Here is a 15,194-nt window from a genome sequence, read left to right as displayed (position 1 = left end):
TTTTTAGTTTGATTTTACACAACCTGATGGAATGGACAATTTCTGTCAAGATAACAAGATACACTACAGTAGCTATTGCGGTTTTCCTAGTATCCTGCTTTGAGGTTCTGTACCAATTTTGCTGCTTTGTTTTGATTGGCTTTATTCTGTTTTGTTTTGTTGGATTTTACTATAAAAAATTTTTAAAATATAATAATATACTAAAACTAGATTGACAGATTAGTATATTAGAATATGCAACAATTTATTATACTAATGGATATGAAACTAAATAAGAGTAAGTGTAATCTGTCCTATTGATTACCATGTCAAGATAAGCTATAAGGCACCATCAAGGGCAGCTGTGTCTCTAAAATTGGTGTTATGTCCATATCTAGGTGTAAGTGAGATTTCGAGGCCAACAATATATGTTTCCCAACAGTAATGATTTTTTTCATGATGATGACAGGCACTGTATCTGGCATTTCTGAGGGAACTGTGAAAAAGCAGAGTCTGGGAAAAATACTGGCCTCGATTTTTCTGTGAGAGTTTGTTGCATCTCTTTTATCACTGCAGAGTGCGGCCAACGGGGCCCAGTCACGTTCCCACCATGAGGCAGAGAAATCTTCCTTGTTCTTAGGCTCCATTCAGCACCTGCCCAAGCCCAAGAAGGCTCCATTTCAGGCCCAGTTTTCTGTATAAATGCTACACAGAATGCTTCTGTGTAAATGATTTCACAGGGGTGGGAGGCCAAAAGAGGTTAAATGAAATGAATGTAACACAGTTTCCATGAGATTAGGTAACATGGCAACCTTGACCACTGAGGGAAAGTGACAGGGACCAAAGCCTGATTGTGTTAAAGAGTCAGCAGGATAGGAAGTGGGAAGGGCAGAAGAGAAGAGATTAACCAACACCATCTCCAAGTCTACCCTTCTCGTCCTGACAGTTATCCTTCCTCCACTGAAGATACTGCAAACTGGGAAAATGGATGCATTTTAAGCTTTCAAAGCATTGATAAATATACAAAAGATTACAGAGAATAAGATAGCTTAGGCCCACAATCATATCGTTAACCTTGTTTTTCTTTCAATTTGAATTCTCATTTTAAAAAAGAGTTATAGTTTAGTAAGTTCTACAGATCAGGATGTGGCTTGAAAAATACACAATTAATCTATAAAGCGTATCCTACAAAGAGGTAAGTTAACACTGCACTTTTGTGCAGTGTTCTTGAAAAGTGTACCAGTGTAGGATATTAAGGATATTTAAACAGAAATTTTCCTTTTATGAGATCTTTAAACTATAGCTACTGATAGGCACGTTAGGAGTTGATATCCTCAAGAAATATCCCCAAAGAAGATCATTTTTTCTTTTATATTTAAATATTTTTCCCCAAATCTTTTTCCCTCTTATTCACCTTCATGGCTCATATGACTATGAGGTTTAGCACAATTTATTTATAAAGAAACATTAAACAAATCTTTTCACAGGAAAATTGTTTTTATATTATTGGCTAAATGTAGACTGCAATCAAGGCAACACATTTTACATGATATGAGTTTTTTTTCCCTATCACTGGTACAATGGGGGAAAACATATATATATATATATTTTACTCTCATATACTTATGTGTAAAAAAATAAAATAAAAATTAAGAAACCAAAATTTAATAGGCTGTGAAATGCAATGTATTTACTCATCTCTCACAATAGCAACAAAACAAATTCTTTTCTTTCTCAGTCATTTCGGCACACTGGAAAAATGACAGTCATTTCCACAGAAAATGAAATACTTCCCATTAAAAAAGAGCTTATGGAAGACTTTTCTCCCCCTAGATTGGTGAAGACCTATGCTAACTATGTTGTAGAGGCGACTGTCCTAACCTGGGGGTGGAGCCTATGAAGCTTAAAGTGCCCAGTCTGAGTTTCCTTCCTATTCCCCTGAAACAGAATGGGTGCACATTCACCCCACCATGTATGTAGGCATGCACATCTCCCCTAAATTCCTTTTGTTTACTCTTCTCCTACTCTGGATTTTCTCTGATATTTATTTGAATGATTTGTATTAAATTCAAATGTATTTGATCATGAAGTACAACTTGTAAGATTTTATCTTATAATTTATAGATTACATAATTACATATTGTTAATACAAAGAACTACAAGTATAATGCCTGATACCAATATACGAAATGTGTAAAACAGTGAATCCATAAAGACAGAAAGTTGATTAAAGGTTTTCTGTGGCTACAGAAAGCAGTTTATTTTGAGGGTAATGACATTGTTCTGAACTTTACTGTGGTAATGGCTGAGAAACTGAATGAACTGAGAGCCACTAGATCACCTGTCTCTGGGAGGTGAATTGTGGGGTGTGTGAATTCTATCTCAATAAATTTGTTTTAAAAGCCAAAAAATTTTTTATTCATCATTTTAGATATTTCTCCGGTACCAACTATGTATGAAGAATTGCATTAGGTGTCTGTCTATATAAATGACACAGGAAAAAAGTACCATTCCGTTATATTTTTATACACTGCAGTGCCATTTATCTAAATACGGTTAAAAGCCTGCTTATTCAGCAACTTATCCTATTCGTGCTATTATCTATGAGTAGGCAGTGCCACTGTGGTAATGAGAATTAGCTTGACTTCTGCTTCAGATGTTTAAGTTATTTTCTTATCTTGGACCATGTTTAGAGATATGTGTCTGTCTCCAAGTCTTACCCCAATATCTAGTCCCAAGGCATCTGTCACACAATGTGAATAAAGTCATGAGACTGGATTAAGGGATAATAAGAACATGAAAAGCCAAAGATGTCAAGTAAAGAGCGAGGTTATCTCAGTGCTGCTTAGTTCTTAATTTGTACTTATACCCTGATTTTTTTTCTTTTAAACTGGAAATTGAACTTGGGACGTTGCACTTGCCAGGCAGGCACCATGCCACTGAGCTACAGTGCCCGCCCCATACCTTGATTTTTAAATTGTTTTTCAAAGTTTGATGATGAGCTATTTACTTGTGGTACTGTTCAAAGCATTATGAATTTTTTAACTACCTAAAAAAGAATGAATGAATATCAAGAAAACCTAAAAAGGATCAAAATAGGGAGAAAATGGATTAGGAAAGGGAAATCTGAAGAAAGAAGACTTAAAACTTAATGCTAGGCCTTAAAATTTCTGCTCATACTCACATAGTATATACAAAACGTACATAGGTTATATGCAAATATGACAGTTGTGGAATCTTGAGCAAGTTATTTAAGGTCAGTCTAAAATCACCACCATAAATGGAACCACAGTATCACATTAGAACGTTAGCCAATAATATTAAGAATATAAAACACATAGCACATGCTATTTCTTTATTTTGCATAGTTTTACTAATGCACAACTCACACTAACTTGAAATGAACAGTCCAATACATTTTTTCTCCATCACTACCCAGTGAGACATGTCAGAGTCTGATCTGTGGTCTCATTCATTCATTCACATATCTCCAGTGCACTGCATGCTGTACCAAACTGCCATGAGTCCTGGTACAGCAACAGTCTCCAAAAACACCTATTGGTAAGCTGAATGAAAATGGAGACTGTTTTGTTATAGTTTAGTGAGCAGAGAAAAGTAGACCAGGAAACAGGTTAAAAAATTGTCTTGTAAGAAATGGGAAGCCATGGTAGAGATTTAGGAAGCTAGGGCAACAGGAAGCCACTGATAGGTTTTAACATGGAAAGTGATAGGGACCGAAGTGTTTCATTAAGTGTGTTCTTAATGAATATTTTGGCCGTCCTTTTAATGAACTAGAATATAGTAGAAAAGGAGAAAGAGTAATTAGGAAATTAGTAAGAAGAAAACAGGAAGAGTAATTAGGAGTCTGTTCTAAGAGCACAAAAAAGATGATAAACTCAGTATGATGTTAGTACAGAGGAGAGAAATGGTTTGACTCAAGAAATAATTTGAGATGAGATCAGCAGAACTTAGCAGCTGATGGGATGAGTAAAGCAATATTTCACAGATAATTCCTAGGTCTCAGACACCAAGTATTAAAGTAGCAAAAGATGATGGCATTTATTAAGATGAGAAATACTGGAGATTTTTCCTAGATCAAGTTTGCTTTGGGACATACTGATGCTTCTCTTTTACCCTCAGTATCACTGTAAGGACTTCTAGTTACATATTTTCAAAGTTTAGAACACAATTTTCATATTAACAGTTAGCCCTCCACTGATTCAACCAATTCCAGTTACAAAACATAGGTAGGTCCAGGACATACGCATTCGTACACAACATGGACAGGCTTTTCTCTTTGTCTTTATTCCCTAAAGAATACCATAACCCCTATATACACATTTACATCCTGTTAGGTACTATAAATAGTCAGGATATGATTATGCAAAAATGTATGTTATCTGCAAATAGTATGCCATTTTCCAGAAGGGATCTGAGATCTAAGCATTTTGAATTTTGGTATCCAATAGAGGTCCTGCAACCAAGCTCCTGGGGCTATCAAATAATAATTGATTGTATTTCACTGTATTGGTTCTTTATACAATAAAGATTTTTTAAATGTCTACAATTTATTTTACTTACCTCTAAAAGAAAATCCCCTAGATACTGAATTGGGTAAAATGGAGCCTTAAAGTTATATTTTCCTTTTTCAGCATTGATTCTTGCATTACTGGCAATTATATGAGTTACTCCAGTTGGTGAACTTTTTGGTAAAATAACATTTGCCTTTCCAGCCTCCAAAACTCTAAATGAAAATGCATATGACAGAAAATATATTAGAAAAACTGAGTACATTCAGCCAAATTATTTACAATTACTTTCTAGGAGTGAGAGTGAAACTTTCTTAAAAGAACTAATACCTTTGGGCCACCAAGGATCACAGAGAGTAAATATTAACATAATTTTTTAGAATATAAGTCATTCTTGGCATATATTTTAGAAATCATACTACTCTTTCTACCTATCCATCTCTAGATATGGCAAAGGTTTTCACAAACCCAAAATATTACAGAGAGAGTCATAGCAATAAGTCAAAAGAACAGCAAAGGAAGTTTAAGGGAACATCTAGCAAGGAAGCCAATATAGACCCAAGAAAAATATTCTAGACCACGGCAACCGTTTGCCTTTCTGTCTCTAAAAAGTTAGCATTTTAAACTTGTTAGCTTTGATCTATATTAACAAGTCTACATTTAGACTCAGAAAACACAGACACACAGACATTCACGCTTCATGAAGCTCTGCTTCTGCTTAGCATTTAGAAAGCTATGTCACTGCTATCACCTAAGAGTTCAATTATCTACAAAATTTCTAACTTTCCTTGAGCCCATCAGAGAACTATGGTAGCAGACCAATCAAGTGAAAACTGATTCCAAAGAGGAATTAATTTCTTTGTGAAAAACACTAGATACCAAACTATTTTCTGTTAGGCAGGACAAAGGAAAGAAGCAGTTGTCAAAAAGTGCATTAAGAATGAGGTAAAATTTTACGAAATCTCAGGGCAGAGTATGTGACAGCTCAAGTTATGGGAGTCATGACACAGGAAAAGCCTGTCCTTACTTGCAAGCTCTCTGCCACAGGCCCCATTACATGGTCATGAAAAAGATAGGGGCAGCTCTGGGGAACTACCTGGCTGCCTAGCCCAGGAAAGGACTCACTGTTTTCAAATGACAAAAAGAAGTCATTGCCCTGGAGAAGGGACAAAAATGCCAGCTGGGCTTAAGGTCTTTCATCAATACATAGCAGAGCTCGACTACATGGAGACAGGACAGAAAGTCAGTCCTATCCCAAACCCAGCCCACAGATACAAGGCAGATCTGAGCTTCCAGGAGGGAGAAGGGCTGCAATGCAAATGCTGAGAAAACTCGATTCAGTAATAGAGCAGGTGAGACTGCTTGAGACTGAAGCCTCTGACAGAACTGAGGACACACCCCTCTTCCACATCCCACTCACATCCTTTTAAATCAAAAATTATTAAAAAAAAAAAAAAGCAAAGAAGGTCATTATATAATTCATCAAGAAAATATAGTAATTGTAAACATGTATGCACCCAACGTTACCAAAGGATCTAAAGGGACAGATTATAACATGCATTGGGCAGGAAATCCACATAGAAAGTTAAATAGAAAATACTGGACTTCACCTGTATTTTAGACCACATGGATCAAACAGACATGTGCAGAACATTCTCTCTGAGAATCACAAAATACTTACTTCAAGTGTACACAGACTATTCTCTACAACAGATCACATTAGATTACAACACAGATCTGAACGAATGTAAGGGGACTAAAGTCCTACCAACCATTTTTAGAAAATTAGACCAGTAATAAGAAAAAATCTTTAAAAATTCACAAATCAATAGAAATCAAGTAACACAGTCATGAACTACTAGTGGATCAAAGAAGAAATCAAAACGGAAATTAAAAAGAAGTCTTGAGGCAGGGCCAGGCATGCAATTCAATGACGGAAGATTGTGGGCATGTGTGAGGCCCTGGGGTTAATACCCAGCATTGCAAAAAACAAAACAAGTAATAATAGAAATACAATACACCAAAACTTATGAAATATAGTTTAAAAGGGGGGATTTTACAGCAATAAATGCCTCTGTCAAAAGCAAAAAGAAAAGCTTCAAATAAAATACTTAATGCTACATTTCAAGTTAGGAGAATAAAGGGAACAAATAGCAGAGCAAAAATAAAATGGGTACTAGAAAAAAAATTACTGAAACCATAAAACGGTTTTCTGAAAAGGTAATTAACAAATCATAAGAAAAAAACCAAATCAACTCAGAGATGAGAAAAAGATACTACAATTGATGCCTGATACCACAGATATACAGTAGATCTAATGAGACTATTATGAACAATTACACACCAGCAAGTTACCCACAGCAACTAGGAAAGAAACAAACAGCATGGGAATTTGAAATTTGTTCATGTTTGCAGATAACATGACCTTATATGGAAAACCCTATGGACTCCATCAAAAAGCTATTCAAATTATTTTAAAAACCCAGTGAAGCCAAAGAATACAACATTACAAGGTCAACATGAAAATCAGTAGTGTTTCTATATGCTAATAGCAAATAAGCTGAAAAAAGAAATTAAGAAAACAATCTCACTGACAAGAGGTATAAAAAATAAAATAAATGTAAACAAGGAGATTAGGGGTAGGGTGTCCATACTATTGCAAACTAAAATATTGATGAAAGCAATTAAAGAGGGTACAATGGATAGAAAGATGGCCTGTATTTCTAATTGGAAGAATACTGTTATAATGTCTATACTACCCAAATCAATATACAGATTAAATGAAATTCCGATCACAAAACCAATGAATAACAATCTTCATAGAATTAGAAAAAAAATTCTTCAATCTGTACAGAACCACAAAAAGATCACAGCCAAAATTATCTTGAGTAAAAACCATGAAAACACATACAGAGCAATGGAACACAACAGACAGCCCAGAAACAAGCAATGCATTTCTAGTCAATTCATTTTTGACAAAAGTGGAACAACAGGTCATCTTGATTGTCAATTTGACTGGTTCCAGACTCCTAGGACATTGGTTAAGGACAGTCCTGGGTGTGTCTGGTAGGTCACGAGGGTGTGACCATGGAGACTATCTCTGCTCCCTGGCCTCTTTCTCTCAGGCTCTATCTTTGTCCTCTGCTTTCCAAGAATTATGAAGTGAGTGGCTTTGCTATACCACGCGGTTCTGCATGATGCTTCTGCCTGAGAGCCAATTAACCATGATCCGGATAGTCCTTCACCTTTTAATTGTGGGTAACAGTTATTTTGATCCTGCAACAGAAAAGCTGACTAGTACAAGTGCCAAGAATAAATAGGAAGTGGGTAATTTCTTTAATAGTTGGTGTTGGAGAAACTGGCTATCTGCACACAGAAAAGTGAAATTAAACCCTCATTTCACACCAAATATAAAACTTAATTCAAAACCAATAAAAAAAAAACAATAAAAAAACTTTAAAAATTTTGAACTGAATCTATGAAAACTAGTAGAGGAAAACAGAAGAATGCTTCAAAATACTGATCTAGCCAACAGTTCTTTTGAGTATAACTTTGAAAGAGTAAGAAATGAAGGCAAAAATAGACACAAGATTCCATAAACTTAAAAAATCAACAAAATGAACAGGCAAGGAACAGAAGGTAAGGAAGCATCTGTGAAGAATACATGTAGTACACAGTATCTACATTTACAAGGAGATCAAACATCCTGCAGTGAAAAAACAAACGTTCCTATTTAAAAATGGACCAAGGAGCTGAACAGACATTTCTTTTTCTTTTCTCTTTTTGGAGTACTAGGGATCAAACCTAGGGTAGTATACATGCTACATAACCACTCTACCAATGATCTATGTTTCCAACCCCTGATACTTCTTAGCATGTGTACAAGTGGCTAACAGCTGTTCTAAAAAATTTCAACATCACAAAGCATCAGAGGAATGCAAATCAAAATCACCAGACATCACCTAACACCTGTCAGTAAAAGTAAATCCTGTATGTGAAAAGGAAGCTCTTGTACCACTAGAGTAAATATAGAGAACCTTCAAAATATTAAAAATAGATCTACTACGTGACCCAGCAATCTCATCACTAAGTATACATCTACAGACTATGAAATCATTATATTTAAAAGTTATTCGGTACTCCCATATTTATTACAGCACTATTACAGCACCAAGATACTGATGAATGGGGTAAAGAAAATGTGATAAATATTGTACACAATGGATACCAATCAGTCATACAAACAAATGAAATTCTGTCATTTGTAACAACATGGATAAAACTGGAGCATAAGTCTGGAACAGACAAATATTGTATGATCTCAGTTATATGCAGAATATAAAAGAATTGAGCTCCTAAGTAAAGTGTAATGGTGGCTGTCAGAAATTTGTGGGGTTAGGGAGATGCAGGGTGAAGAGTGGTGTGCAGATGTTAGTCAGATAATACATGATGACGGTTAGATTGTAAGAATAGTGTTTAGAGTGTCCCAAAGACAACGATGTAGAGATAGAAAGGGAGTAAACAAGCACCAGGCCAGGGTGATGGCAGACTACTGAGGTAAGGAATGTAGTAAAGAATAAATGACTACTAGTGGTGATGGAGTTTCTCTTTTATGTGTTGCCAATGCTTTAATATTAATTACGTTGATGGTTGCACAACTCTGTGATGATACTAAGAACTACTGCATTTTAAGCTTTTAATAGGTAAACTGCCTATATGAATTATATTTCAATAAAGCTTATTTTTAAAAATTAGGGATAGGAATCAATAAAATGACAAAAAAATTAATGAAATGAAAATAAGTAATATTTAAATTCTAACTGCTCTTTGGCAATATAAAAGAATACCATTAATTTTATATGGTGACCTATTATCTTGTGATCTTGCTAAATTTACTAATTTTATTGTTTTATTTTACTCTGTTTTATTTCATTTTGTGCTTACTGCACTGGCCAGTATATCCAGCAAAGTGCTGAACAGAAATGGTCTGAGTGAACACCCCTGCTAGGTATTTCCTAAGAGAAATGAAAGCATGACTATGAATACTATACCCCCACTCGGATGTTTAAAGCAACTTTGTTCACAGAAGCAAACAAACAAACAAACACAAAAGCTTTCCAATGCTCATAGTTAAATAAACAAACTGGGATATACCCAGCTAGTAGACTATTAAAGAGCAACAGAAAAGAATGATGACACATGCAATGATATAGAAGCCTCTCACAAATATGGTTATAGGGAAAATGAAGCTACATTACAGGAGTATATAATATGAAGCTCTAAAAATGACAGATTTAATCGATAAGGACAAGAGGGAAATCCGTAGTTGCCTGACATTGATGGTCCAGAATTAAAATGTACAGGACAGAAGTAAATATTACAATATTACAAGATGATGTGAATGTTATAGATCTGATACAGTTAGGTAACACAGTTACATAAATATTGCCAAATTCACTCAGATGTACACTTAAAATAGGTATACATTATTATCAGCAAAATTACAGTTCAACAAAGGAGACAGTTACACCTACTCCACCAAAAACACGGTGGCCACCTTAGGATACAGTTTACCTAGTAGGAAGGCTTTAAAAACATAAAGATAAATTACAGTGGAAATGAGAAATTCTAAAGACAGTAATAATATAAACCCAAATAAAGCCTCCTTGATAATGTAATACTGAATCAGCAAAAATCTAAAAGCACTTCCAAAATGAAAACATAAATCTCCCAGTTATTGTTTTCTTTTTATTTTACCTGAGTTGCCAAAAGAAAGAAAATGGAAACTACAACAGAGAACATGAGAATAACCTAAAACAGAGCGTCATGTAACAGACTGTTCTGAGACACAAACATTTACAGGTGCAGAATGGCTTACCCTGGAGATCGAAGAATAAATCACCTCAGTTCATTTTGACTAAACTTACAAATGCAAGTAAACACAAAAAGGTATTCATGCAAACCGAAATTGTTTTCTCATTAATGGGTTTATCTTTTACGAGATTTCATCCTACCTTACAAGAGAGTCACTTCGTTTATCAGCTCTAACAAGAAGGACAACTTTCCATCTGTGGAATGCTCCTGGAGCACCAGAGCGTTTCAGCTCCTCACGCCATCTTTTAGGTGCAGATTGCATTTGAGGTGAATAATGGGAGTCTTTTTCAATTTTATATCCCCATTCATAAGTTGTTTCATCAAGCCATCTGCCACTGTTGGCACTATGAATTATGTAGTCCTTAGTTAGTACCCATTTTCCTAGAAAGCAAATGAACTATCTGTCACAAAAGAATTTTGGCTCCTGTAATGATAATAAAGCAAATACCAAAAAAAGTAGATCTTTTCAACATGAGATTCTTACAGTACACACTGAATTGTGTTTGTTTTTCTAAAATTTTGAGAGGCCTATAAATAGCAATGAATACTATATAGATAGAACCCTTTCCATACAAATCATTAGAATTCTAAATGTAACTAAATGAAACAAATCTAAAGCTTTAAAATCCAAAACAAAAGGTATTACCTGAATTGTTATGACTAACATAAACATTCCTTCATCTATACTAAAAAGTTTTGCAATAATGTTTACACAACTTGATACACTTTGATACCCTTTTTTCTTTTTTTTGTTTTTAAATCAGTACCCGGGATCAAACTCACGACCATGTGCTTGCAAGGCAGATCCCCAGCCCCGATACACTTTTATTGAGGTTAGTTTTCAGGGCATATGATGACATTCTGTAGTTTTTTATCTGGGGGTCAATATTCATTTAACACCGAGAACAGGGTATGCTTTAATCTGTAGAGTTAAAAACTTACCAGTTTTTCCTTAAAAAAAAAAAAAAAACTTTAAAAAGTGTTTTTGGTAATCAGTAGACTAATGATATACCAAGACAAAAATAACTGAGAAAGTTACAGGAGTATTAATGGTGATGAAGTGAGAAAGGGAAAGACTAAATCTTAATTTGTGCTTACAGAATTTACCTCAGAATAAAGGAAAAGTATATCAAATGCTTTCAGAAAAGTATCAGGAAAAACACATTTATATTGAGACTAAGAAACACTGACACAAAAAGGTTCGAAAAAGGCAGTTTACTTACCTGCTGCACAAGCTGCTAAAAATTTTTCACTTTTACATAGGCGTTCAGCTATAAGATGTGTACAGTTTTTATATTTCTAGAAGGCAAAAGTCACATGAAAAACGTTACAAAACGTTTTCTTAATAATATAACTTTTTATTCTTACAATATCAAGAGCATTTTATCAATCTTGTTAGCATTTTAATCTTTTCAATTATACCTTGAACACTTTAATAAGTTTTTATACTTACTTCACTCTTAATAAATGTACAATCTAGCTTTAAAAGCAATTTGCCCAGAGCTTCCTTTTCTTCCATCTTAAATCCTGTCATCTGGATGACGTGCTTTGGGGCATTATCATTCATCTAAGATACACAGAGAAAACAATGTGTTAAACATACTATTCACAGGATTGACTCGTATTCCTCAACTACGAGTGCTAAAATAAAAACTAAAGCTACTGAACATATACTGAAATATATATGTAAGATTTACCTGTAAATACCAATGCAAAATTTACTTCCATACAATACAAACTCACTTTAAAAGTTATCTTTTCACATGATGACTTTAAACACAGTGACGTTTTTTCTGGTTTGAACACTGGAAGTTTGTATTACTATATTATTTGTTACTAAAACACATTGATGAATGAATACAATTCTTCAGAAAATGATAGACACCTGTATAAATATTAGCACAATATTATCTTCTCTTTTAACTGTTTTTTGCTTAACGCTTTTGAAATGAATATTTGTGCACAATGAAAACATCAAATTTTTCACTGATTTTTGAAGTTTATGGACAGATATTAATATGTACAAATTACTGGTGGAGTTCGTACAACCCATGATTCTATAACATCTATATCAAATAATTTGGTGCACACGGTGATCCCGGATTCTAGTCTCAATCTACATTTCTTAACTTTGCTATGTATTCTTTTTTCTTGAGACAGGAACTCACTATGTAGTTCAGTCTAGCCCTGAACTCAGTAATCCTTATGCCTCAGCCTCCTGAATGCTGGGATTATAGGCATGTTATCATCATGCCAGATAATAAATTTGCTTTGTTATAAATTCATATATGTTAAATTCATTACTTACAAAGAAGTCTAAGAGAGCACATGGTTTTTATTTAAGTTTATTTTCTTCTCTCTTTTTTTTTTATGCTATCAGGGCTCAAACTCACAACCTCACGCTTGCCAGGCAGGCGCTTATGCCACTGAGCTAAATACCCAGCTATTTCATAGGGATCTTAATCCATGTTTAAATGTAGTTTTTACAGTGGTACTTAACGTACAACATTTCTAATTATAATATAATTTTTTGTTTTTTTACCTGAAGCTCAAAACCTCTACATAGTGTGTTAAGAGAAGCTCTTGTTTCTCCTTACAGACAAGGAAGACAGGAATAAAAGAAGTCACAGTAATTTCCATTTCTTTTGCAGTTTCGTGCAATACCTGTAGATCTGCATTTAACTAATAACATAGGTAGAGGAACTGCCATTACTATTTTCAACATTCAAAGAAACATGGATTTCTTCCAAGACAATTAAGGGTAAACGTCAAGGGTTTGGTGTATAATACAGCGACAGGATTTCCTTAGTATCTCCAGCACCAAAAAATAAAATAAAAGCAAAGTAACTTTAGAAAGTCTATTTAAGCTCTCAGAACGAATGGCTTACAATGGGTAATGTGAAGAATGTATTTTCAAAGACATTAAAATCCACAGGTAGTGGCCCATCATGTCCACTGGTTCCATCTCTGTACCTTCAACCATGTATGAATGATATTGGCGGGGAGGGGGGGTGTGAAAACTGCATTTGTACTGAACTTTTTTCTTTCACACATCTACAATCCCAACACTCAGAGAGGCTGGAGGATCCCAAGTTTGAGCCCTGCTTGGGCAACTTAGTGACTTAGTGAGATCCTGTCTCAAAATAATAAATAAAAATAGGCCTGAGGGTACAGCCCTGGATTCAGTCCTTGATATTGGAAAACACAAACAAAAAAACTACATACCATTTATGCTGTGTTTAGTATTTTAAAACATTTAAAAATAGTTCAAAGTACACAGGAAGATGTAAGATAGGCTATACGCAATGCTGCATTTTAAATAAAGAACTTGAGCATCCACAGATTTTAAGACCCAAGGGGAACGTGGAACCAAATCGTACAGACACTGGTAGATGAGTGTAGGTACTTACATTAAAACACATGTGCACACATGCACATGCTTAAAGGCTAGAATTTTAGGGCAAAAGTTGAAAGAAAGTTTCACCATCGGTCTTTTAAACCACAACTCTGGGCAAGAAGGAAATCTGCATTCCTACGAGGAACTTGGAGATGAAGCACGCTTGGTTTCCCTCAAATTAACACCCTTTTTTATAGCGGAATTAAGGTGTATCCACCCTGTACTACCTGGATTGAGCCAGAGACTACAACAGAGAAGACACCTAAGCTACTCCTCAAAGTCATCTTCAAATCAACTTTTATTTGGTAAAAAGGCTGGTATTTTGGTCTCAATATGTGATTTTTCTCAACTGGTTCCAAAAGGGAAAAAAATAGTTACTAACCCTTTAAAATCTTTAAATTCAAATATAGAACATAAAAAAATCTTTAAGGATAGGACTTTCCCATGAAATAAATGTTTTTTCAAAAGCTTGCAGGTTTAGGTGCTGAAGATACAGCTCAGTGGCACAAGCAACTGTCTGGCAAGCGCAAGGTCATGAGTGACTCCAGGTACCCTTCCCCCCACACACAAAAAAAAGAAAATAAAAAGAAAGCTTGCAGGATTTGGTTGATTTGGTACAAAAAGCACTCAGTAGGCTTGGTGCTTTATGAAAGAATGAATCACAAACGTGAAATACTACTAGTAGATACAAGCAGCTTTGTGCATAAAGAACTTTTTTACATTAGCTAACCAATATTTTTAATCATTTACATCTTATGTAATAAGTCAGGTGAAAATACTCATTATTTTAGCCTAGCAATACATAAAAACTTGACAAAGAATTTACTCTACTGAAAGAAATAATAATACATCTGATTCAGAACACACAAACACAATAAAGTCACAGGGATTACACAGCATGTTCCTAACAAGGAGGAAATGCTGCTTTCATTAATTCTACAGAATTAGTTAAGTAAAACCTTTGGGAAATTTTCTTTAAAAATGGTAAGTCCTTTCAAAAACACTAGACAAGTGAAATTCTATGTATCTGTGAACACCATCTTGATATTATGCAGTAACTGTTTCTCTATTTCTCAAAGGCCATTGTTATCAAAGGAAACAAGAATTTCAAACCTGATATATACTTTCCTGCTCCTTGTATTTTATTTATGTAGGTGATAGTTCACAAAGTAATTTAGCAGGTTGTTTCAGGAAATGCTGCCAAAGAAGGACGTCTGAGTGGCTTTAAAAACCTGAAATTTTCCCTGTCTGGCTAAAGTATTGATGCAGTAACACTACTGTTAGACAATCAAAATATAAAGAAAGCAATAAAAAAAAAACCCTGCTGTGTCATTATCAACCTAAACTTTACTTAAACTTTGTCCCTTAAATTATTATGCTTCCTGAGAATCAACTATTATACAGAAATACAAGGA

General features: G+C 34.6%; 1 protein-coding gene across 4 annotated transcripts in view; it reads right to left on the bottom strand.

The window, feature by feature from the left end:
- Positions 1-15,194, bottom strand: part of Slf1 (SMC5-SMC6 complex localization factor 1) — a 67,338-nt gene that overhangs the window by 45,641 nt on the left and 6,503 nt on the right. For all 4 annotated transcript variants that reach the window (XM_063245352.1, XM_003479454.5, XM_063245353.1 and 1 more), the window contains 4 exons: positions 11,836-11,949; positions 11,606-11,681; positions 10,523-10,763; positions 4,561-4,723 (listed from right to left, as the gene is read on the bottom strand). In XM_063245352.1, coding sequence (XP_063101422.1) covers positions 4,561-4,723; positions 10,523-10,763; positions 11,606-11,681; positions 11,836-11,949 — 594 coding nt within the window. The remainder of the gene's footprint in view (positions 1-4,560; positions 4,724-10,522; positions 10,764-11,605; positions 11,682-11,835; positions 11,950-15,194) is intronic.

The sequence above is a fragment of the Cavia porcellus genome, unplaced genomic scaffold (genome assembly GCF_034190915.1).
Source record: "Cavia porcellus strain 051 isolate PalLab524CR breed Dunkin Hartley unplaced genomic scaffold, mCavPor4.1 scaffold_2, whole genome shotgun sequence".
NCBI classification, from domain to species: domain Eukaryota; kingdom Metazoa; phylum Chordata; class Mammalia; order Rodentia; family Caviidae; genus Cavia; species Cavia porcellus.
This window is presented reverse-complemented; position numbering and strand designations above follow the sequence as displayed.